Source organism: Electrona antarctica (assembly GCF_951216825.1).
Source record: "Electrona antarctica genome assembly, chromosome: 10".
NCBI lineage: Eukaryota > Metazoa > Chordata > Actinopteri > Myctophiformes > Myctophidae > Electrona > Electrona antarctica.
This window is the reverse complement of record NC_136791.1, coordinates 19150090-19175829: the sequence shown is the minus strand read 5'-3', so window position 1 is coordinate 19175829 and position 25740 is coordinate 19150090. Positions and strand designations below refer to the sequence as shown.

Genomic DNA, 25740 nt, shown 5'->3' with positions numbered 1-25740 from the left:
GCGTAGGATCTGACGCTTATGTAGCTGTGTAACCGGAGCTGGAATAAATAAACAGTTGTACAGTGACAATATACAGACAATTAGCTGTGTGCATGCAGCGCTTCCTCTTCCCTTGAAGTTCGGTGTTGGAGCTCCTTCTGTGCTGGTCTTATCTATCGCGGCAGTTCTTGTACTGTGTTGTATTGTATAATTGATAACGGATAATTATCGGTATATATATATATATATATATATATATGTATATGTGCAGAAATGTGCAGAAACCTATTTTTTCGTAAATTAACCCTACTTGATCACACACTACAGCATCACACAAAAGTAGCAGATCTGTAAGCTCGAAATGCGATATAAAGCGATGTATTGACAGTGTGGGCTTTGGGGAAGAAAAGAACACACACATCCAAACATGTGACCGGCAGTGAATGAGTTTTAATGGTAATCAATGCGAGAGAGAGAGAGAAAGAGAGAGCGGAAAGGGCAAAAAAATAGATCCAAGTACAGGCATGTTGCATGTTGCCTGGATCAATGACAGGTCTCCTCCAGGTCTGCTCAAGAGGGGCGCAACAACGCAAGCGTAAAAAAAAGCTAAACAGTATCCAGATCTGGTGAATCGCGGGCGTGTGCATGTTGATTAGGTGATGTAATGGTGATGTAAAACAAACGGTGCCAACACAAACATTAAATGCCATTAACAGTAAAGAGACAATTACGTAATGAGGGACAATATGCGTAAACTTTCCTTCATTGTCAATGGCGTTTTTAAAACAAACATTGAACTAAAAACAAACATTAAACCTGTATATAGGAGCGCCCCTCAAAAACACCAACGTGTGTCAGCCATTGAGCCTTCTTCAGGGTGAATGACATTGATTCATATTGTCCATCCCTAGTAGGCCTACGGTGTTACAGTTTTTCATTTGCGTTTTCCGAGGCTCTTCTATTCATCCTCTGCTGCCAATCTGAATCTGAATCTGTCTCTCTCTGTGCTTATTGTCTCGTGCAGTGTTCCTACCTTCCACGGCCTTCAGGAAGATATCCTCAGCAAGCTGGCGGATGTCCTTGAGGAGGTGAGTGTCTTTGTTTGTAAGCCTCGCTGTACAACGGAGCTGCCTGGCTCTCATTGAATGCCGGCAGCATTGGATTTGTTTGTGTGAGATCTGTGTGGAAAAATATAATATCTCCCCCGAATCACAGGGATATCCATTTGGCTTAGTGGTTAAGATGTTGGCTTTCCACGCCCAGGATTCGACCCAGGTTCGAATCCTGGGCGTTACATGTATAGTGGATCCATCGCAACGAGTGAGTGACACACAAAATAAGCTGATGGTGTCGGTCATTATACTCATGGCCTTCCTGACAGACCGATGTGTCAGGAAGGCCATGAGTATAATGACTGACACCTCCCACCCCTCCCACCATCTCCTTGAACTCCTGCCATCTGGTAGGTAGGAGGTTCAAGAGCCTAGGAGGAAGCACCAGCAGGCTGTCCAACAGTTTCTTCCCCCAAACCATCAGGACACTGAATGCTCGCCACATATTGCCCCACATAAGGCCAACATCCTGAGAGATGAACAGCACTTTACACATATGCACTTTGAATGCATCAGCACTTTCTCCTGCCAATGTTGTCTGCTCCTTTTACCTTTTAATGTTTTTAAAAGGCTTTGCCTCTTTTTAATGTGTCTATTGTTTTTAAATGTGAAGCAGCATGAGTTGTGGAGAAGGGTATTTTGCTCCCCTGTATGCCCAGTGTATATTGTGGAAGTGACAATACAATCTGATTGATTGATCTACAAGTTATTATGCGGTGTGTCCCGACATGGTACGGACTAGTTGGGAGCTGTCACGTTAGTAACATGAGACCATAGACGTCACGTCATCACGCTAGAGTTCCCAGTTACCTTTTATGGTGCTAAATGAGCCGTGGAACAATGCAAATGAACTTATCGAGAATGCGCTTGGGATTTTATGACAGCTGGCAGCCGTAAGTGAAATTACACCTGTGATCCGCACATTTCAGGGACTTACACACCCCTTTATGAATTGCATGTTGTTATTTTTGCTTTTAAACGTTATTGACGGCCAGCATTGCGAATCGGGGGCCGATGCAATTCTACATACATTGTTGGTTAATAATTAATAGTAGCAGAGCAATAGGCAGCACCCAGATTTGTATCCACTTTTTGTGCCACTGGCTTCCAGCACATCACTTTTATCATCACCAACCACTGTCAGCATGCAGAAAGGGGTCAAACCGCTCTGCCTGGTTATTATTGTTGCCATCACCAGACATGTATAATGACTACTGTTGACATTTACGCTTTTGTCTCACTGATTGAATGACATTTAAAATACCAGTCGTTTAGGGGCACGGTAAATGGTAAATGGTAAATGGTAAATGGTGCATTTATATCGCACCTTTATCCAAGGCGCTTTACATAGATCGTGCATTACATTCACCCATTCACACACACATTCATACACCGATTGCAGCGGAAGCCATGCAAGGTACCAACCAGCACATCGGGAGCAATTTGGGGTTCAGTGTCTTGCCCAAGGACACTTTGACATGTAGACAGGAGGAGCCGGGATTCGAACCGCCGACCCATGGATCATTGGACGACCTGCTCTACCTCTTGAGCCCCGGTGGCACAGTTGGTATAGCGCTGTCGCTTCACAGCTAGAAGGTCCTGGGTTCGATTCCCGCTGGGGACGCTGTGGGTGCTGGGGGCGTGTTCTCTCCTCCGCGTCATCAGTGCCTATACTCTGGGTGCGGTTGGCGAAAGGGCCTTTATGTGTGGAGGTTGCATGTTATCCTTGTGTATACTACCCTCATAAAAAACATGCAGTACTCCTGGTCTCTAAAAATCCTGGACAAACGGGGCGCCTGACGGAGGGGAAAGGAACTGGTTGGATGTTCCTTCCACATGCAGACACAGTATTCCAGACATGATGCTCCTGTCCAGTGTTAGCCAGGCACAGTATTCCAGACATGATGCTCCTGTCCAGTGTTAGCCAGACACAGTATTCCAGACATGATGCTCCTGTCCAGTGTTAGCCAGGCATAGTATTCCAGACATGATGCTCCTGTCCAGTGTTAGCCAGGCACAGTATTCCAGACATGATGCTCCTGTCCAGTGTTAGCCAGACACAGTATTCCAGACATGATGCTCCTGTCCAGTGTTAGCCAGACACAGTATTCCAGACATGATGCTCCTGTCCAGTGTTAGCCAGGCATAGTATTCCAGACATGATGCTCCTGTCCAGTGTTAGCCAGGCACAGTATTCCAGACATGATGCTCCTGTCCAGTGTTAGCCAGACACAGTATTCCAGACATGATGCTCCTGTCCAGTGTTAGCCAGGCACAGTATTCCAGACATGATGCTCCTGTCCAGTGTTAGCCAGACACAGTATTCCAGACATGATGCTCCTGTCCAGTGTTAGCCAGACACAGTATTCCAGACATGATGCTCCTGTCCAGTGTTAGCCAGGCACAGTATTCCAGACATGATGCCCCTGTCCAGTGTTAGTCAGGCACAGTATTCCAGACATGATGCCCCTGTCCAGTGTTAGCCAGGCGAGACATCCGCATCCCTCTCCAGTGATTGGTAGGTCTACCTGTTTTTGTGATGTGCTCATAAAAATAATCGTGCAAGGGAAGGTGCTAGCAGTGATGGACAAAGGAGTAGCTCAACCCCCAGCACTTCAGTAAATACTTATGGTCAAACATTGCTCAACTACATTCAAGAATTGTGTCTAAATTCTGCCTGGGGACTGCAGAAATAATGCTAGATCTGTGCCGAAATGCGTCAGTAGTGGAGTCAAAAGTAAATATTTTGTCTGTTAAATGTAATGAAGTGAAAGTCATAAACATCCAACAATGCTAATACTCAAAGCGCAGATGCTATAAAAAATCACACCCGTGTGAACTCAGTGGTGCAACTCCCCCCCTTACCTTATTTCAGCACAAGACCCAGAAGATAGATTTGGTGTCCCCTCGGGATAGCCTACATTACAAAACGACATGACAAATTAAATTAAGCCCCAAATAGCCTATCTGCAAGCATTGTGACGCATTGTGAATGAGCATTGCGATTAGTGTTGTTTTAATGTCTTAAACTATATATATATATATAATTGTGTGTGTGTGTGTGTGTGTGTGTGTGTGTGTGTGTGTGTGTGTGTGTGTGTGTGTGTGTGTGTGTGTGTGTGTGTGTGTGTGTGTGTGTGTGTGTGTGTGTGTGTGTGTGTGTGTGTGTGTGTGTGTGTGTGTGTATATTAGGCATGTAACGATTCACTCAACTCACGATACGATTCGTATCACGATATGAGGTTCACGATACGATTTTTCACGATATTTTAAACAAAAAACATTTTCCAGAACAATTACCGTTCTTTTAATTTTATATAATTTATCTTCCCCCCCCCCCCCCCCCCCCCTGGGCTTTTTTCATTTGTTTTTATTTAACTACATTGCAAAAGAAGTAGCATTACTTTTGAAACATAATTGCCTTCCTTGATGAGCATCAACGACCATCATCACCTGGGCACAGTCACAGACACTATTTTAGAACAGGGAAGCAGAGAGAGAAGTATCACTGTGTTACTGATTGACCATCATCACCTGGTCACAGTCACAGACACTACTTTAGAGCAGGGAAGCAGAGAGAGAAGTATCACTGTGTTACTGATTGGGGCTTTTCATGGGGAGAAAGAAAGCTGCTCAAGTGTGTAAAATGTCAAGAGTAGAGCCATAAAGTCCGTGATAGACCATTACCTCCCCACGCACGCACGCACAGTCGCACGCACAGTTGCACACACGCACACACACACACCACAGACTGACTGACTGACTGACTGACTGACAAGCTGTGCACTCTACACCAGTGCTTCTCAAACATTTTCATGTCCAGGATGAATAAAGGTTGAGAATCACAGACCTACAGTAGCATACCAAGGAAACACAGCATACTGGAGGTTGAACACTGCTTCTTGACAGAACCGCTGTGGAATTCTGGATCGATCAGAAGAGTTGAGGAAAAATAACCATTTAAGTCCATACTTTATTCGGACCCCTCCCCCAAAAGTCCCATATCTCTCCTGATAATTATTATGGACTTAAATGGTTCTTTGTCTAAACTCTTTACTTACTTTACTTTATATATTATTATGGATCCCCATTAGCACATGGCTATTCTATTCTCCCTGCGGTCCATTACACCCAATAACACATCATACATAACATACTACATATACAACACAGAGAGTGAGACAGACAATAGTTCACTTACAAAAGTTAAGAAATACATTTCACAAATTTACAATATTGTATATTTCAGTTACCCATAATAACTCTTAGTTTTGAATTGTTTTCTTTTTTCTCCTTTCCTTCTTCCGTTTCTTCAACATACTGTACTCAAATCAAATTAAGTAGATGAATCATAAAATAATACAAATAAAGAATAAACAATTCAATAAAGTTATAATGGTTAAACACAAATCAGTCAAGTTCATGAAATATTGGAAGATACTGTACTGTTGTACCATAATATTGTAGGTGGTGAGCATTATGCACATGATATCATGGGGAGAAGTACGTTAGACATACAGTTGTGACACAGATCGGTGGTATGGTAGTTCTGCTAATGAGCACACGGCTCGAACTATAGTTATACTAGCTGCTACAAGCACAAGCGGAACCATAACAGACATGTTGTAACAGAAACAATAGCTATCAGACCTTCTTGGCTCGATCCTACAGGCTATACCAAATATCATGTCATGATAATGCATTATACGCTATAAGTGATAGCAACCTAAAGGTTGGATATAACAACTGTAATAGGATAACATAATATCTTCCTCAATAGACAAGTGAAACTGCATCGCATCCAACATGCAATTTCTGAACAGTATACAATACAATACAAATATGGAACATGCCTAAAATAGTACAATCGAAATGTTTATTATGTTACCTTTCACTAATGAAGAGAACCTTTTGAAAATGCTGTTTCTTTGAAGTCTATGTTATGACGTATAAACACTCCACGCCAAACAGGAGTTCTCTGGCGATGGCAGACGGATGAAATAATTAAGCACCTACCACTGTTTGATGTCTAAGCTTTTATCAACACATCGTCAACCCGGTGGTGAAATTATGAAAACAGACACAAGCAATAATCATTATGTAGTACCTCTCTGCCAGATATTTTATTTATTCCAGATATTTTATTTATTCCTGTGTTTGTGTGTGCGTGCGTGCGTGCGTGCGTGCGTGCGTGCGTGCGTGCGTGCGTGCGTGTGTGCGTGCGTGCGTGCGCGCGCAATTTACTATTCTGTCCATATCGCGTCACAACTCCAACAGGGCTGAGTCGGCTAAGCGAACTTTGCAACGTTCGACACGGCAACGTGCACGCTTTAGCGCACGGTGGTGTCTCTAGTGGCTCAAGTTTGCTTGAGACAGCGCCCCTCCGTCTCGGTCTAAAACTGCATTTAGGAGGGGGCGTGACCATTTACTCAAAATTAATGCGAAGGCCATTCCGCACTCGCATGCACACAGAATAACTCTTCCTACTTCCGGGCTGCTTCTCTACAACTGGTACCTTAAGTGGCATAAAAATACAATATTTGCCTCTGAGATGTAGTGGAGTAGAAACAAAATTGTACTTAAGTACAGCACTGTCTCAGTGGCCTTGTGGTTAGAGTGTCCGCCCTGAGTCTGGGAGGTCGGGGTTCAATCCCCGGCCGGGTCATACCAAAGACTCTAAAAAATGGGACCCAGTGCCTCCCTGCTTGACACTCAGCATCAAGGGTTGGATTGGGGGTAAGTCCCTGCGACATACTAGCGTCATGTCCAGGGGGTGTACTTGTACATCAAGCTGCAGAAACAGGAGATAGGCTCCTGCCCTATGGGCCTCATGGCTCGGCAAGGCTACTTACTTACTTTTTTACAGCACTGTCTACCTTTCTTTCTTCAAAACTTCAGAATTCTAAATTCAACCACTCCTTTTACACCCATGTAAACCTGCCATGTGACAATACAGCTGATTCTGGTTCTCCTCTCCACCGTTATGATGAAATAACCAGAGAACTGTGATGTTCCTTGATGAATAATACAGTAACTCTCCTCTCTCTCTCTCTCTCTCTCTCTCTCTCTCTTCTCAGACACACTATGAAGATGGAGAGTACATCATCAGACAGGGTGCGAGAGGAGATACGTTCTTCATCATCAGCAAGGGAAAGGTGAGCGTGACCCCCCCGGTCTTCACCGCTATAGTGGGCATTACGCGGGGACACGGTGACTTTCACAGTATCTCTAACAAGGATGTGGACGGTGTTGTATTGAGCGAGAGCACTTGGCTGTCCTCAGGTGAGAACATGAAAGGGACAGGATGTAGCCCTGGACAGGACAGTGCAGACGAGGCTCCTTCTTTGTACTCCTCCTCCGCTGTCGGTACCTCTCACCCAAGGTTATCATTTTTCAGTTTTAGTTGTTGCTAATAGTTGGGGTTTTTTTGTATTCTTTTTAGTGTTGGTTTTAGTTTTTTTGTTTCAGGATTGGTGCAGGATTGAAAATGGACAGAACATTTACAAAAATGAAAACTAAGCTCTCACCACCTGTCACACCTCACCACCTGTCACATCCAACACAGATGGGATTCTAGTGACAATAACTGTGATGAGGAACTCGCTTTCTGTCGGACGGCATGCTCGTCAAAACTAGAAGTATACATGCACGCACGCACACACCTGACCTTTTCTATGATGCGTCTGTTACCTTTCAGTGTGTATTTTCTTGCCCTTACTATTTTCCCCTACCAAACTGGCCCCCGTCTCCCCCCTCTTCTCACTGTAGTCACATTCTCATGAATCTTTATTACACCTCCCTCAGATTTAGACGGACTTATGATGTAGTGATATTTCATATTATATCCCAACCGTGGCTAAATAAAACTTGATAATGGATTAATTAAAGCCAAATGACCTATCTTCCCTCCCCGTAAGACCTGTTGAAGGACACTTGTGGTGATTTGTAAGTGCTAATGGCATTGGTCTCTGCCATCGCTCACTTGTCTTATAGGCTAATGAGGCCAGCGCCCACCAAGGTGTCGGTCACAGTGGACACAGAAGTAGGCTAGTGTTACAAGTAATGGTCCTGTATTAAAATAATCACACTCGTATGAAGTGAGGGGCACCCACTGTAGTTATATCGGGCACATGATGTCTTAAGTCGTCTTTTAGTGCTCTAAACAAACATTAAAAATCCCATAGACTTGGCTGCCATATGACGTAATCTTCAAAAGGCATGCATTGGAGGGGGGAGGGGCGCCTCAAAAATGTACTTGAAAAAAAGTACTGGCATCAAAATATACTCTAGGCTACAGTACAAAAGTAAACATACTCAAATTCAGAATGTGTCAAAAAATAGCTCATCCACAAGAACACAACACGCCGCTTAGATCGACAATTTTCATATAGCCGAAGTATAGGATAGGGCTAACCTGTATTCAGATAGAAGCTTGTTTCACAAACGGCACAGCTGTTTGGTTTCCCTTATCTTATTTCCAGGCTGTACAGACATTTTTTTTCCACAAATATATATTAGTGGTGTCAAAAAATATCTATGAATCGTTAATCGATTTTAACATTAACGATGCGACTACATCAATGCACGTGTGTCTGGATAGATCAAAATAGCGTCTGCATCGGATGTTGGTTCGATCCTAAAGTTATGAAGTCTTTCCCTAATAAAGTGTTTTTTATTTATAGTCTTTCTAGTCTTATTACTCCCTAATAAAGTGGTTTTTATTTGTTTTCTCATGTTCCCCTTGTAAAGCATCTCTAGGTACTCAGAGAAGTTATATAATATATAATATATTTGAGATATTATTATTATTATCACTATTATTATTACTACTTCAGATCGCACCGTATCGTATACCCACAAAATCGAAATCGTATCGAATTGCACTGAATTGAATCGTTCTGTATATATTGTATCGTCTCCGAATCGAATCTTAGCCCATGCGTATCGATACGTATCGAATCGTCTTGTAAGGGAGAGATGCACACCCCTAATATATATAGGGGCATATATACACACACACACACACACACACACACACACACACACACACACACACACACACACACACACACACACACACACACACACACGGTAGCAGCCACTGTGTACTGTGCATTATACAGTACATAAGGACATTATTCAAGGTGCAACATTATTCGCGGTGCAATATTATTTCATGTGCGTTCAAGGAGGAGCTAAAGTCCAAGTCAACTAGTCCGACTCCTCACCCTCCTATATCTGTCTCACCCGCTCCCCAGGTGAACGTGACCAGGGAGGAGCTACCCAACGGAGAGCCTGTCTACCTGCGCAGCATGGGGAAGGGAGACTGGTTTGGCGAGAAAGCCCTGCAGGGGTGAGTGCTCAACTTCCCACCACGCACTTTAATAGAGAGTATGCACAGCACATGCATCACTTTTCCACCGGGTAACGCCCCCCTCATCTAGAATGAGCAGCATGGAGCGTTGTACCACCTGTAACAGGTGGTACAACGCTGACCTGTTTCTAAATTGCACATAATGCAGGAGGCAGTGTGACATTGCGCTTCCAAACCCCAACCCTTACAAAAACAATTACCTGCACGGAATTTCTTGACAGAAATAAAAGTAGCTCATAACATGTCTGCGGTGGATTTTTATGAAGCAAAGACTATGCATAGAAAGGATAATTCAAGCTTTCCGTACAGGTGAAATGTTGGTGAGTTTAACGTTGTTTAATACAATCACAATCAGTTTCTGTTTGGATGTTTGGGCTTTCAAGGCCAAAATGTTTTTTTTTTTTTATTCCCACATAACCTCCGGGTACAATGATGTTACACACATCCTACTATATCCTACTCTAAGTCCAGCCTAGTTCATGGGTTCTGAAACGTTTTCATATTAATTTGGCCGCGGAAACCCATCTGAGAATATGTTGAGCCATGTGCTATGTGGAAATGTTTCAAAAATAACGTTTTTGACTGCCGTGACTCCCATTATATTTCCTTGCACCTTCTTTTTTGATTTGCTATGTCAGTCTTCATCTCCCACGCTTGTTATCATCTTCACCAATTTCCCATCACTCACTCTTGACAGGCACAGCAAGGTGTTGAAAGATAAGTTCAACCTGAATGAATAGTTTATTTCGGTGCTTTACATTTACATGTTAAGTTTCATCCTTTGCATTTAAGTTCTTACAAAGGGGTAGCACCGAAAAGGTCTAGGCTGAAGCCGAAGCTTATTTTGCCTAGCCTTTAAGAAAAGAAACAAAATACAAAATGAATACAAAGAAAATGAAATGCTTAAGATGCAAGCAGCAGAGATAATAATACAGTACCAGCATTAGGGCTGGCAACCATCCCTTGAAAATAACGTATTGTCCCTTTTTTGGAAACGTGTGTCCCTTATTGTCCCACCTCAGCCCTATACATTTTGGCCATTTGAAAATAGCCGATTTACAAGCTCCAATGCGTCGTGAAGCGACACATTGGAGCTTGTAGATGTAGGTAAAATGTGTGATATGGGACATTCTGCACAGTGAGTACTTTTACTTTTGGTACTTTGCATATTTTGATGCCACTACTTTTGTTCTTTTACTCAAGTACATTTTGTAATCCAGATTTTTTACTAGTTGTAAGTTGTAACTGAGTGTTACTACATTGCTACTGTACTGTTGTTTACTTTTTACACCACTGATGGTATGTTAGTTAGTATAGGTGCTTGATTTCATATAGTTTCCTTCACTAGTATTCTCTGTGTTGTTATGAGAAGGCATGTGAGCATAATGGTGTTGCTCGTGTATATACAGTATGGGCTAGAAATAAACGAAAAACACCCACGGAACATGACTGCTCCCACAGTGCTTTCAACACCGTCCTCATCAGGCACCGTGCCTCTCAGGGACGCCTACTGTAGCTCCACTATCGCACTTCACTATTGTATTTGTTTCACCATAGTGAACGCAGCATTCATGGTCTGGATGGGGTGGTGTTTTCCTTATGGGGAAATAGGGCAGGGGCTCAAGTCCCCCTTGATGTCTATACAGTATGTGTGCATGTGCCTGGCTGGCACATAAAGCTGCCTCATGCTACTGAAACAGGAGACGGAATCCTTATCTCATGGGGCCACAATTACAGTCGGGAACAGTTTGTTTCCCAATAAGACGACTTCACCTTCACCAAACCCGAAAATCAGTTTGTTTCAATGACAGGCTATCAGGTTGTGTCTCTGTCTCCACTGCTCTGCCGCTTGAGAGAGGAGGGAGGAAACCATCGTGGGTCTCGAGTGCTTTGGGAGAATCAAGGGATATAATAGAAAAAAAACATGAACACCTGCACAAGCCCCCAGTCCCCCAGTCGCCCCCCCCCCCCCCCCCCCCCCACACACACACAAATACCTGCCTGCATGCGCATACAATCACATACACATACACAATATCACGCACACAACAGTTTCAGTGGAAAAGTTGGAACTGGTGCCATCTTGTGGTAGCTCCGTGTGCAACCTCCTTCTGTCATCATCATCATCATCATCATCATCTTTGGGTCTTTCTTGAGAAATACACTTTTTTAACTAAATGCCCCGTATGTCAGTATTAATCATGTTTTGTTTACTGTACTGTAAAAGGATTACCTTTTTTCTACTTTTTTACAATTTAGAGTGACACACTAGATGTAAAGCACTTAGCCGATCTGCAAGCTCACGGCGCGCAGGAACAGGATCCAACATCAAGGAGCCGGAATCGGTTCCATCACTTTTGGAACAGTTTCTGGAACCGTTTTTTATCACTCTGTCAAGACCTGGTTTGTGGACTTTACGTCTGCTATACATTCAAACTCTCCTAGAGTTACAGACCTGTAAGGGTCCATTTGGAACCCCTTATACTACGAATCGCTAAAGGGAACCATTAAAGAATCAGTCCATTAAGAGGGGACTGTTAAATAACCCGTAATCGTTAAAATCCTGAAGGATCCCAATCCTAACTGCGACGCATCGTGGTAGGCTTGTAGATCAGCTTTTGGAGCCCTGGCTTTGTGTTGATGTGACCATCAACATGGCTTGCGACTGTAAAACAGTATGTTCTCTGGGTGAGGGACAGATGGTCGAGGGCCTCCCCATATGTGCAGGCTAATGATGACAGGAGAGCACACACACGTCAACGCATGGCAGGCCCATTAAAATGCATATGGCACAACATGCGAGACACAAATGATCTCATCCGGGCTTTGCATGGAGATTAATATTCCAAACATGGAAGAAGATCCTGGCCTTTATCATTACATTACAGAAGCTTTCATGTTTCATCACCACAAACTAATAATTTATAAGCCCGCGCGAAGGTTTCCATTCAACCGCTTGTAATTTGATTTGACTGGATGTTTCACTGGACATGTTTGAAGCCGGATTCTTTAGCATCTCATGTTGAAATGAATATTGATCGAGTCAGGACAGTCACGTCACCGTTGATGCATTTGATTTCTGTGTTGTAAAAGTTCTCTTGGCGAACGATGTTCAGAGGCACGTGTATAGAATATGTCCATGCTGTCGGGATGCCGTCCAAAACTGTTACTTTTCAGGATTCAAATACGAAAACGTCAATAATTGCAGATCTACAAGCTGAAAACGTGCCGTGGTTTGAGCATGCAGATCTGCTACTTTTGACGCTTTTGTGTGACGCTGTGGTATGATCAAGTAGGGCGTGTTAATTTATCAAGAAACAACATAGTTTGAATATGGAGATGAGAGGTTTCTGCCTTGATTCGTACAGCTTCTTGATTTGCGGTATGCAGCTCTGAATAGCTTTTTTCACATCAACACCCTTTCAAGCACATTGCTAAATGAAGACCGAAAATAAACCATTCATTCATTTCCCTGCTTTTACCCCCCAAGAGGTTGCATCCATTAGATGTGCCCTGAAAAGGAAGGTGTGTGTGTGTGTGTGTGTGTGTGTGTGTGTGTGTGTGTGTGTGTGTGTGTGTGTGTGTGTGTGTGTGTGTGTGTGTGTGTGTGTGTGTGTGTGTGTGTGTGTGTGTGTGTGTGTGTGTGTGTGTGTGTGTGTGTGTGTGTGCCCGCGCGCGCGCGCATGCGTCTACTTGACGTATCAGTGGAAGTAAAAGTATCAATACTGAAATGTAGAAATACTCTGTTACAAGTAAAAGTCTGGAAATTCAAAATTCACTTGAGTAAACGTACAAAAGTAATGCTATCAAAAATGTACTTAAAATACCAAAAGTAGCAAGACATTATGCAGAATGGTCGTATGAATTGTATAACAATCTTTTGAAACATAGCAGATCTACAAGCTCACAATGCATCGCCATAATGACCGAAATGTATATAAGGCTGAAGTGAATACTGTTTTGTAATAATAATCAAAATCTACAAAGTAACCAAATCGTAGTCGTGGACTAATGCAGTGGAGTAGAAGTAAACGTACAGAAAATTGGAAATACTCCAGTACAGTAAAAATACCTCACAACTCGATGAAGTGCCCCTCGGGGCACAGGTCTCCACCAGGGCAGGTCAGGTTGTGGCCTCCTGGTGGCGCTATAATAGGCCAATGTGAAAAGGGTGCCATTTCTTCTTATGCCTTAGATGGCAATTGGAGGATTTGAGGCATTTTGTTCCAAAAATCCAGCTGTTGGTGGCGCTATCACAGGCCAATGCAAAAATGGTGGGATATATTCCTCAGCCTATAGGAAAGTCTGTAAGATTTCACGTAAATTGCATGCTGCGTTCATGATTTGAGGCATTTTGTTCCAAAAATGTGTTTTGCAAAAAATCTACCTGTTGGTGGCGCTATAACAGGCCAATGTGAAAAGGGTGGGATATATTCCTCAATATAGGAGGAAAGTATGTGAAAGATTGCACGTAAATTGCACGCTGCGTTCATGATTTGAGGCTTTTTGTTCAAAACGGGCCAATCCTGTACACTTTGAAAGCCGATGTTAGCCAATTAGGATGGAATATGAAATATCGGACAGTTCCGGCTTGAACACATAACTATAGAGATAGTGTGTAACGATTTGCGGGATTTTTTGACAGAATCTGGAGGAGTAATTTTTTTTATATTACCTGGTGGCGCTATAACAGGCAGTTCTGGAAAATTCATTATTGTCATCCAGGGAGTTTGTGTGCAAAATTTGGCATCGACCGGGTTAACGGTGCCGGAAATTAGCTGTACACAGACGGACGGACGGACACACACACACGGACGGATGGACACACGGACGGAGTGCAAAACGTACTCTCTCCCCATGCCTTCGGCCTGATGAAGACAAGTATACTCGCGTACAGTAGTAAATGTACTACTGTAGCACTTTACACCACTGATCATTATCATGCGCTGTCGTGAGCACCACTGTCCCTGGTCTTGAGAAAAGAGAAAGGCCCATTCAGCTTTGATGGTGGTCAAGCATGTCTCTCGCATATAAATATCAAGCCCTCGTCGTGGCCAACTGTGGGCTTTTGATCGGGGGACCGCCTCTCCAAGCCGGCCTTTCTAATTACAAGTTTACTGTGTGCGTCCTCCTCCTTTTCATGCTCATGAAACTCAATAGCCCTGCCCTCTCAAAGGCTAATGTGTGCATCATCTAAAGATACAGGTGCCTTTGATCTGGGAGCAAAGAAACAAAAACAACATACTTACAAATGAAAATCTGTTGTCTCGGCGTTGGCGATAATGGTTTGCTTTTAAGGTGGTGCGTGTGTCCGTGTGTGTGCGAGCGTGCGTGCGTGCGTGCGAGCGTGTGTGTGTGTGTGTGTGTGTGTGTGTGTGTGTGTGTGTGTGTGTGTGTGTGTGTGTGTGTGTGTGTGTGTGTGTGTGTGTGTGTGTGTGTGTGTGTGTGTGTGTGTGTGTGTGTGTGTGTGTGTGTGTGTGTGAGGGGGGGGGGGGGGGAAGAGATGGAGATAATTACAAGTTAAGACATTTCATTATTATAATAATTTGGTCCCCACTCCTCCTTTTGGGATTATTTTTGTCGCTGTGTATTTGTCTTCTGCATTAGCCATATACAACTAGGAGCAGTGAGTTCAATTAGTACAGTGCTCTGGGAGCCATTAGGGGGTTAAGTGTCTTGCTCATGGACAGTTCGACACATTATAGGAGACCAGGGGCATGGAACCAGGGACCATTTGTTTGCCAGGCGGAAAACAACATGGTAGACAAGTTCAGTACAAATACAGTACATGCTACAAATTAGCATGCAATTTTTCCCCCACTGTCGGTTCCTGCCTGTACTGTGTGTCTCCTAGCAACCGATGATCATTCAGATCAGATGGTGGCGTGAAAATTTTGTCTTTCTTGTAATTGGCACACTGAGCCTTGGAAGCTCACAATGCCTCGTGAGCTTCTAGATCGCCTATTTTCAGAGTGCAACCAAACTTGCCGAAATTGTCAATATATTTAGTCTTAGTTTTAGTCATCGTGGCACTTTTTTTGTTTTGTTTTTACTTACTTTTCGTCAATGAAAAAAGGTAGTCGACGGACATTAGTGTTAGTGTTAGTCGAAAGTCAACACTGGGTCGCACCTTGGCTAGACTGAAACCCACCTATGCTTTCTATGGCATAGGCAGCTCCTGGCAGGATCCGCCGGAAGTCTAATTAATTAGAGTGACAGAGAGAGAGAGGAGTGTGTGTGTGTTCGTGTGTGGGTCAATTTAACAAAGAGTGATCGACGTTTTGCGCTACTGTATGCCGAATTGAAGTGGACTCGGCCCCAGACTTTTTTTTCCTCCCTGGAAATAAAAACGTCTGGGTTTCCGTGGCTACACCTTGGCAGACCTTGGATCTCATGTCACATTCCGGCTGTCGGAGAGAAGTGTGAGCTTCCATGAGGTGTGGATCCATCAGCGGATCAATGTCACACATGCTGCAGTGCTCTCACCTCTGCTCTGCTCTGGGGGGGTGTGTGTGTGTGTGTGTGCGTGTGTGTGTGCGTGCGTGCATGCATGCACACAGTGAGCTTGTCTTAGAGTCTCTGGCAGGGCATTCCAGAGCCTTTATATGAACCGTATTCCTGCACTTTTGTGCATGCGTGCACACGAGCGTGTGTGTGGTTGTGTGCGTGGGTGTGTGTGTACTGAGTGAGACACACAAACTACATTTTGAACAAAGGCAGACAGCGATTTAACTTTGGCCACTGACCGTTTTTTCCCCGTGCTGGGTAGGTTGTGTTGTTGTTGTTCCTTGTTGTTCTCTGTGAATGGTGTGTGTCTGCTGTCCGTGTACATTGTTTTAAGGGCAGGGTGCCGCGTTATTATGGATCTCACCGCAGTTCCATGAAAGCCCCGCTGTGATTGGCCAGTAGGCGAAGACCCACAATGCTGGGTTGAAAACGTAGAGGTAAAGTCAGTGACGTATCATGGCCACAAAGCACAGGCGTAAACGGCACTTGCGCATACTCTGCATACAGTCTATGACTTGGTCAACTGAACCACGCACAAAGCTGTGCTCAAAGCGCTTTTCTTTTTTGCATTGTGCTCAATGGGCACAAAGTAATGTGGGTGTGGAATTTAGATAATTGTAATAATAGATAGGCTACTGTATGTGTGAGGTGCCCACAATTATAGTACAATGAGTCTGTAACTATTGAGAGTGTACACAAAGGGAACCAAGTCTATTTGTGCACTCTCAAGAGTTGAATAGGACTGAGCAGACTGGGGTTCCAGAGAACAAATATTCTATACATCTTTGGCGTTTCCTATACAATATGCATATCCAACTGTTGGTCCCTGAAATGAAACGGGTTGAGAATCACTGAACTAGAGTACATGGAATGTGACATATAATACCTTTTCTTATCACAGGAGCCAGTGTTTGCGCCCACAAATGGATGTGTGTGAGCATGGAGGACATTATGTTTGATATCACATTACCATAATAATCACACATACAGTGCCCGTATATATCTGTCTGTGTCTGAGAGGATGAAACACTGGCTGTAAAGAGGCCTGTAACCACAGCCGTCAACCTCTTAAAGTCTACCTTAACCCATTGAGACCTGAGACCAGATTCTACAAATGCCTTCTTAATCATGACGTTTCTATATCAGTGGTTCTCAAACCTTTTCATGTCAACGACCCCAAAAAGTATATGGAATTGGTCACCAACCAAGAAAATATTTCACCAGAAGAAACAATATGTTACTCCACTGCACCCTCTACAGATCTGTTTTAGTTACTCCACTGCACCCTCTACAGATCTGTTTTAGTTACTCCACTGCACCCTCTACAGATCTGTTTTAGTTACTCCACTGCACCCTCTACAGATCTGTTTTAGTTACTCCACTGCACCCTCTACAGATCTGTTTTAGTTACTCCACTGCACCCTCTACAGATCTGTTTTAGTTACTCCACTGCACCCTCTACAGATCTGTTTTAGTTACTCCACTGCACCCTCTACAGATCTGTTTTAGTTACTCCACTGCACCCTCTACAGATCTGTTTAGTTACTCCACTGCACCCTCTACAGATCTGTTTTAGTTACTCCACTGCACCCTCTACAGATCTGTTTTAGTTACTCCACTGCACCCTCTACAGATCTGTTTTAGTTACTCCACTGCACCCTCTACAGATCTGTTTTAGTTACTCCACTGCACCCTCTACAGATCTGTTTAGTTACTCCACTGCACCCTCTACAGATCTGTTTTAGTTACTCCACTGCACCCTCTACAGATCTGTTTAGTTACTCCACTGCACCCTCTACAGATCTGTTTTAGTTACTCCACTGCACCCTCTACAGATCTGTTTAGTTACTCCACTGCACCCTCTACAGATCTGTTTAGTTACTCCACTGCACCCTCTACAGATCTGTTTAGTTACTCCACTGCACCCTCTACAGATCTGTTTTAGTTACTCCACTGCACCCTCTACAGATCTGTTTTAGTTACTCCACTGCACCCTCTACAGATCTGTTTAGTTACTCCACTGCACCCTCTACAGATCTGTTTAGTTACTCCACTGCACCCTCTACAGATCTGTTTAGTTACTCCACTGCACCCTCTACAGATCTGTTTAGTTACTCCACTGCACCCTCTACAGATCTGTTTAGTTACTCCACTGCACCCTCTACAGATCTGTTTAGTTACTCCACTGCACCCTCTACAGATCTGTTTAGTTACTCCACTGCACCCTCTACAGATCTGTTTTAGTTACTCCACTGCACCCTCTACAGATCTGTTTTAGTTACTCCACTGCACCCTCTACAGATCTGTTTTAGTTACTCCACTGCACCCTCTACAGATCTGTTTTAGTTACTCCACTGCACCCTCTACAGATATGTTTTAGTTACTCCACTGCACCCTCTACAGATCTGTTTTAGTTACTCCACTGCACCCTCTACAGATCTTAGTTACTCCACTGCACCCTCTACAGATCTTAGTTACTCCACTGCACCCTCTACAGATCTGTTTTAGTTACTCCACTGCACCCTCTACAGATCTGTTTTAGTTACTCCACTGCACCCTCTACAGATCTGTTTTAGTTACTCCACTGCACCCTCTACAGATCTTAGTTACTCCACTGCACCCTCTACAGATCTGTTTTAGTTACTCCACTGCACCCTCTACAGATCTTAGTTACTCCACTGCACCCTCTACAGATCTTAGTTACTCCACTGCACCCTCTACAGATCTGTTTTAGTTACTCCACTGCACCCTCTACAGATCTGTTTTAGTTACTCCACTGCACCCTCTACAGATCTGTTTTAGTTACTCCACTGCACCCTCTACAGATCTGTTTTAGTTACTCCACTGCACCCTCTACAGATCTGTTTTAGTTACTCCACTGCACCCTCTACAGATCTGTTTTAGTTACTCCACTGCACCCTCTACAGATCTTGTCAATAGAAAAATCCCATTGACCAGATTGTTCCTTCCAGTGAAAAATGTGTTTTAGACGTGAGGTGCTGGACTCTGAGGGCTGTATTTTGCGTGTCTTAAGTACCAGGTCGTATTACTTAACTTAAGACCTGGAGGCGTGGTCAATGCTCTTTGGCCACTCAGAATAGCCAAATGGCATTGATCACGCCTCCAGGTCTTAAGTTAAGTAATAAGACCTGGCAGCCCTGAGTGTTCCCTATATGGAAAGTAGGCTTTCAACTCCCCTAAACCGCCTTTGTATTGGTGAGTAGCGAAAGGGTATTTTTAATTTTTACTACGAGAGGCTTCTCTACCAGGAGGTGCGTGCAATTGCTCGAAAATAACAGCGCTATGGACCAGAGCTAGCTATGAATGCTACTCCATTACATTTCTGCAGGTTCTGGAGGTGCATTCTCCACACTCCAGTTCCAATAAATGTGGTTTGCTCTAGTAATCCTCCTCTCTGAATCTAATAGTCAGTGGTGTAAAAAGCTTTCTTCTTTTTCCTTTACAATAAAAGTCCGGATTCGAAAATTCAAATTGAGTACAGTAAATGTACAAAGGTATTGGCATCAAAATGTACTTAAAGTACCAAAAGTAGAAAGTGCTCATTGTGCAGTTTTCAAATGTATACAAATCATTTTTGAAAATGGCAGATCTAAAAGCTCACAATGTACTTAAACTACCAAAAGTAGAAAGTAGGCCTACTCATTGTACAGAATGTCTCATTTGACGCATTGTGAGCTTGTAGATCAGCTATTTTCGAAATGTCCAAAATGTATTCAGGGCTGAAGTGGTTACTGTATGTTTTAATATGTTTAATAATAAACATCTACAGTACAAAGTAACTAGTAACTAAAGTTTCCAAATAATTGTAGTGGAGTAAAGTACAATATTTGCCTCTGAGATGTAGTGGAGTAGAAGTAAAAGTATTGGAAATTGGAAATACTCAAGGAAAGTACAAATACCTCAACATGGTACAGTACAATACTTACGCAAATGTACTTAGTTCCTCTCCACCACTGGCTGTGGACAGATCCCTGACAATCCCGCCGTAGACGGATTACAACGACACAGGGACCGCTGCCCTCTGCTGAGCATTGCTGCAGTGTGTGATGATGGGTCGGTTCCATTCCACAGGTCTTCCCTTTGGGACTTTTCCCCTTCTGGAAACAAATTGGTTCCATTTGATGCACCCTGCAGAGTTAACAGACCTGGCTGTTAACCCATTTAGACCTGAGAAAAGATTCTACAAATGCCTTCTAAATCCTGACAGTTTTACGAAAAACCCATGTTTCTATATGTCAGTCGTTCTCAAACATTTTCATGTCAAGGACCCCCAAAAATATATGTAATTCGCCGCCGACCCCATCTGAAAATATGTTGTTCCAGCCCCCACCCCACGTTCGCTCTGAAAGAATATATATTCAAAGATTTGGGGCACATTTTTACTATTTTTCAAAAATAGCAGATCTACAAGCTCGTAGCTTGTAGATCTGCTATTTTTCAATAGCTAAAGTATAACATAATGCTTAAAACACCAAAAGGGGTTCCCGTTCAGAATGGGTTAAGGGTCCATTTGGAACCCTCTAAGCCAATGATCTTGTGTAGCCATTCCTGTGTGAATGCTACTGTGTCATTCTCTTCTACTCCGTCAGGAAGGCTGATTAGACTCAGGTTTGTGTTTGTATTTATAGTGTAATTTCAATAAATCAAATCTTAAAATAAAAGCATCAATTTTTGCCCTTATACGTAATGTGAACATGTATTAGAAAATGAAATTGCAGCACTGATTCCTAATTTCCTGCTGATTGGTGAGCCTATCTTATCAATGAAATGAATGAATAATATTGTAGCGCTGTCACAAAACACTTAGAATAGAATAGAGTGGTGTGACGGTGCTGACAGAGAAAGATGAGAATGTGGTGAATAGAGTGGTGTGACGGTGCTGACAAAGAAGGATGAGATGAGAACGTGGTAAATAGAGTGTGATGCTGCTGACAGAGAAGGAAAAGTATGTGTCATGCAGACTTAACATGGTGCTTGTTTCTGTGTGCTGCCCAGAGGCTGCAGGGTGCCAAGGGGGCAGTTAATACCCCCCTTTATCCCTAACACCGCCACCAGCCTTGCCGGCTTTGCACAGAGCTTTGGGTAGTTGTTGATGGGTTGATATACTATATGGTTTTCAACCCTTTTCATCTCAAGGTCCATAATTGATTTGGCATTTGAGCTGTGGACCACCATTTGACGAGATTTAGCCTCTCAGACCCAATACTTAATATATTTTGTCATTGGCAAAGATTTTGTCCACAATTCCACGCTGTATTGATGTGGTACCATAGCAGAGACAACAGGCAAACAATACAGATTCAGTAAAGTGCATGGTTATTATTAAGATTCAAGCACATCTCTTGACTCCATTTTTACCACATGCTTTTTAAGACCCGTATGGTGTCTAGTTAAGATGTCTTCCTGCTGCCCAGGTCAAATAATGTCACAAGTGGTTAATTTAAACCATTTCTTACACCTATCGCCAAAACGAACCATAAGATGGAGATAATAAATACCATAACTCTTGAAGTAAACAACATACAGAGACAATTAGCCACATTGGACCCAAGGAATTCATTAAAGTGGTTACTATTAAGATTCAAGACACATCTTGACTATTTCAGGACAGAAAGAGCAAAAAACGACCAGAAAACGTTTAGTAGAGGCCCCAGAAGGGGTCCATGTGCACCCCCCTCATTTTTCTTCTTTCTAGTTTGGATTTTTGGCATCCATAGGACCTCTAATAGGCCTATACAGATGTTGATGATCCCAAGAGAAAGAAAGGTCCAAAGTGTGTTTTTTTTAATGTTTTATTACCTATGAGACCTGTGGAATTGGTGGCTGGAACACCGGCGAGACTGTCTTTCAGAGAATGTGGCAGGCTCAAATGTAGAGATAGACCAACGATATAGATGCCATTTGATTCTAGACAACTTCAGGTTGTCTAGAATTATATAGAAATTATATCGAAAAATGTGTTAATTTGTCTCTGTATGTTGTTTAGTTCAAGAGTTATGGTATTTTGTGTTGGCTCCATTGTGTGGTTATTTTTGGGGGTAGGTGTAAGAAAGGGTTAAAAATAACCCCCATGGGACATTAGTTGAGCCGGGCAACAAGAAGAAAACGTAACTAGACAATATAAGGGTCCCAAAAAAACATGTTACGAAAACATGCCAATCGGGTGCTGTCGGAGCCTCTCAGCTGCCCTACTATTAAACTTTAATGCAACTTGGTCAGAAGTCAGTTTACCATATTTAGCAGATTGACTCATCAATGTCTGTTGACCCGTTGACAGATTTGAGAGCAGAATGGAAGTATTCCACATAATTGTCTCCATGTGATGCTGCAGCTTTTGATTATTACTCCATAGACTAATTTGTCATCAATGCTGTGTAAATTAAATGTTTTGTTTGTTTCGCTACGTAAATACGTAAATTGTTAACCCGTCAGACACTATGTCACTGAAGTAAAAATCTTTTGCTATTAATATAGTTGAATTGTGAGGGGGTAGGTGAGTCAAGCTATCCCAATCACAGACTGTTTGAGATGCTGCCGCATGGAAAACGGCTTTCCCCGTACAATCAGATACATGTACGAACTGATAAGAACCAGAGTGAAACGGGGCAAAGGCATATTGAATACTGACCTTGACATGAAAATGTTTGAGAACCACAGACTTGTTGCCCCCCCCCCCCAATCTCTTACTGGGACATCAGATCACTGTCCAATTACCAGCTTCCTATGAAACATCTACTGGAAATGAGCACCACCTGGCTCCCTCCGGTGTAACCGAGGACAGCTCACAGCTGCTTGTGTGTGTGTGTGTGTGTGTGTGTGTGTGTGTGTGTGTGTGTGTGTGTGTGTGTGTGTGTGTGTGTGTGTGTGTGTGTGTGTGTGTGTGTGTGTGTGTGTGTGTGTGTGTGTGTGTGTGTGTGTGTGTGTGTGTGTGTGTGTGTGTGTGTGTGTGTGTGTGCGCGCGCGCACATATTACTATGCTGTAGTTGAGAGGGCCTGATGTCCCCAGAGGTATAGTAGAATTTCAGAAAGTGAAATGGTCGTTTAAAAATGTTTTGGGGAGTCAGGCCTCTATTTAGGAACAGATTCAGGTTAGGGTTGGCCTTTTAGAGGTTAGGATTATGGCTTGGTGTTATGACTTGTGTATTAGTTGTACTAAGTAAGTTATGCTTAGTAAGCTCATACGTCTGCAAGCTCGCAGATTGCCTATTTATTCGGCTTTAGGATTAGTGTTAAAAAGTGCTCTCAGTACAGGTAATACCAATGTGTGTTTATGTTTATTTTAGATCCCCATTAGTCACTGCCTCAGCAGAGACTATTCTTCCTGGGGTCAGATTACAATAAAAAAAAAAACGTTTACAATACATTAAAATAAATACAAAGTTTAGCAACACAAAAAATAGCAAAACATTTTTAACAAATATTAAAATAACAATTAAAGAGCAAATAGCCTATACAGTATGCACATTCATGTACATACCAAGGACAAAAACAATTATCTTAAATTGCGAAAGTTATATGCATTCAAAATATACCTTAAAGTACAGTACATACAAAATCAATAGAATATATACCATGAAAACCACCACCTGGTTTATTTCTTAAAGAGCGATATACTAGCCAGTCCTCTGAGCTACCTGAATCTACAGCAACTATTTTCAGTTGATCTCTATCTTTCATCAAGCTTCTCAGGCCAGAGTCTAGCCTTCTTGATGGGTGCATGCTTATCACAGACAAAGGAAAATAACTTCATGAATTCATGCAGAGCAGCTTCAGTATGCGTAGACTCAAATACTCTGTCCCACTTTATGTTCTGCAAGTCTTCAATAAAGGCATTATCACAGAAGTGCTTATAGAGTCTCTTATGTATAATTTTAGGTCCCACTTTGGGGACTTTCACTTTTCTTGCCATGGCGATCATGTTATGATCATTGAATCCAATTGGCACTGAAACAACCTTTGAGCATTTATCTGCTGAATTAGTAAAACGATGATCTAGACAATACACCTGCCTTGTTCAAATGTATTCTGGTTGGTAGAATAAATTGTGTGTGTGTGCGTGCAAACTGTAGCAAGTCCAGGGGTGCCTTAGAATGCTTTGATAATATAAGGAATGCATCAATGTCACTTCAGTTGTACGTGGTGCGTTCTTTTCCAGCAGTACCCCAAGTCTCTTCGCCAAAAATAGCAGATCTACAAGCTCACAATACGTCACGTTGTGACATGTTGTGAGCTTGTAGATCGGCTATCTTTGGTGAATGTTCACCCCACAATCGTAATGCTGGTATAACGCCAAGTATAAAAGTTATTTTCAGTCCTTGTCCTTGTGGAAACAAATATTCTCTCCAGTTTTCCACATGGCATACCTACTGTATTTTTGGGAAATATTTACATATTTACGTGCCGTTAATATGACAAAAAAAAGGTGCTATGAAGTAACGTGTTATTCATGGGTGCCGTGCGTGGAAGAAAACCAGTTATTTACAGGGGGTGACCAGAGACAAAAATGTTTGAGAACAACTGCTCTATGTGCAAGCGGTGTCTTAAGCGGTGTCTTAAGTCTCAAGTGGTGACTTCATGAGCGGTGTTGACAGATCAGCGCCGGTTTCCATTAACAACACTTTAGGTTTTGTTTCTATTTCCTCATCCGTAGCAAACAGGTGTCCCAGCCCTGACAGACATGAGGCCTAACATGAAACCTTTGAGATCTACCTGCATGTGCCCCGCTGCGTGTGTTGTGTTGTGTGTTTATTTGGATCTCCATGGTTAGTAAGTGACGTTAGACGCTGCCTCCCTATTTTGTAACAAGTCAAGTAACTCGGGAGGTGGACGCTTGTGCGTTCAATTATAGTTGAGAGGGCCAAATTTTTCCCACAAGTGTAGTGCAATGTGAGAAATAGCCATTGTGAGGAAGATTATACTGGTCCTCGCTAGTAAAATGGTGGTTTCATAATAGATGGCTTTAGGATAGGAAACAAACATCACAACTCAGATAAATAAGGGCTAAGGGCATAGTCCTTATGTAATGCACCAAGTAGTACTGTTCTGTACTCAGAATTAACTAGAAAATGTTCCCCTCTGGGCACAGGTCTCCACCAGGGTAGGTCAGGTTGTGGCCAATGTGAAAAGGGTGCCATTTGTTCTTACACCATTGATTGGATGATTTGAGGCATTTTGTTCCAAAAATGTGTTTTGCAAAAATCCACCTGTTGGTGGCGCTATAACAGGCCAATGTGAAAAGGGTGGGATATACTCCTCAGCCTAGTAGGAAAGTCTGGGAAAGATTTCACGTAAATTGCACGCTGCGTTCACGATTTGAGGCTTTTTGTTTCAAAAGGGCCAATCCTGCAAACTTCGAAAGCCAATGTTAGCCAATTAGGATGGAATATGATACCGGGTTAACGGTGCCGGAGATTAGATTAGACGGACGGACGGACGGACGGACGGACAGACGGACTCTCTCCCCATGCCTTCGGCCTGGTGGAGACAATACATTTTTTGGTAGAACATTTGGAGGTTAGGTTTAAGGGTTAGGCTGTAGCTAGGCTTAGTTGTGCACCAGTGTCATGCACCAAATATAGCCAATATACAAGCTTGTAGATCGGAAAATGTGTGTGTGTGTGTGTGTGTGTGTGCGTGTGCGTGCGCGCGCGTGCGTGCGTGTGTGCGTGCGTTCTTTCGTCTGTGTTCCCTCGTGTATACATGGGTGCGTTTTCTTTTTTAAGCATTGCCTTTGTTCTCTCTCCGTGT

The 25740-nt window shown here is 43.0% G+C and overlaps 1 protein-coding gene across 4 annotated transcripts in view; it reads left to right on the top strand.

The window, feature by feature from the left end:
- Positions 1-25740, top strand: part of LOC306930510 (cGMP-dependent protein kinase 1) — a gene marked incomplete at its 5' end in the record, with an annotated part of 184736 nt that overhangs the window by 117045 nt on the left and 41951 nt on the right. For all 4 annotated transcript variants that reach the window (XM_079511515.1, XM_079511517.1, XM_079511516.1 and 1 more), the window contains 3 exons: positions 1004-1067; positions 7169-7246; positions 9350-9444. In XM_079511515.1, the coding sequence (XP_079367641.1) occupies positions 1004-1067; positions 7169-7246; positions 9350-9444 (237 nt within the window). The remainder of the gene's footprint in view (positions 1-1003; positions 1068-7168; positions 7247-9349; positions 9445-25740) is intronic.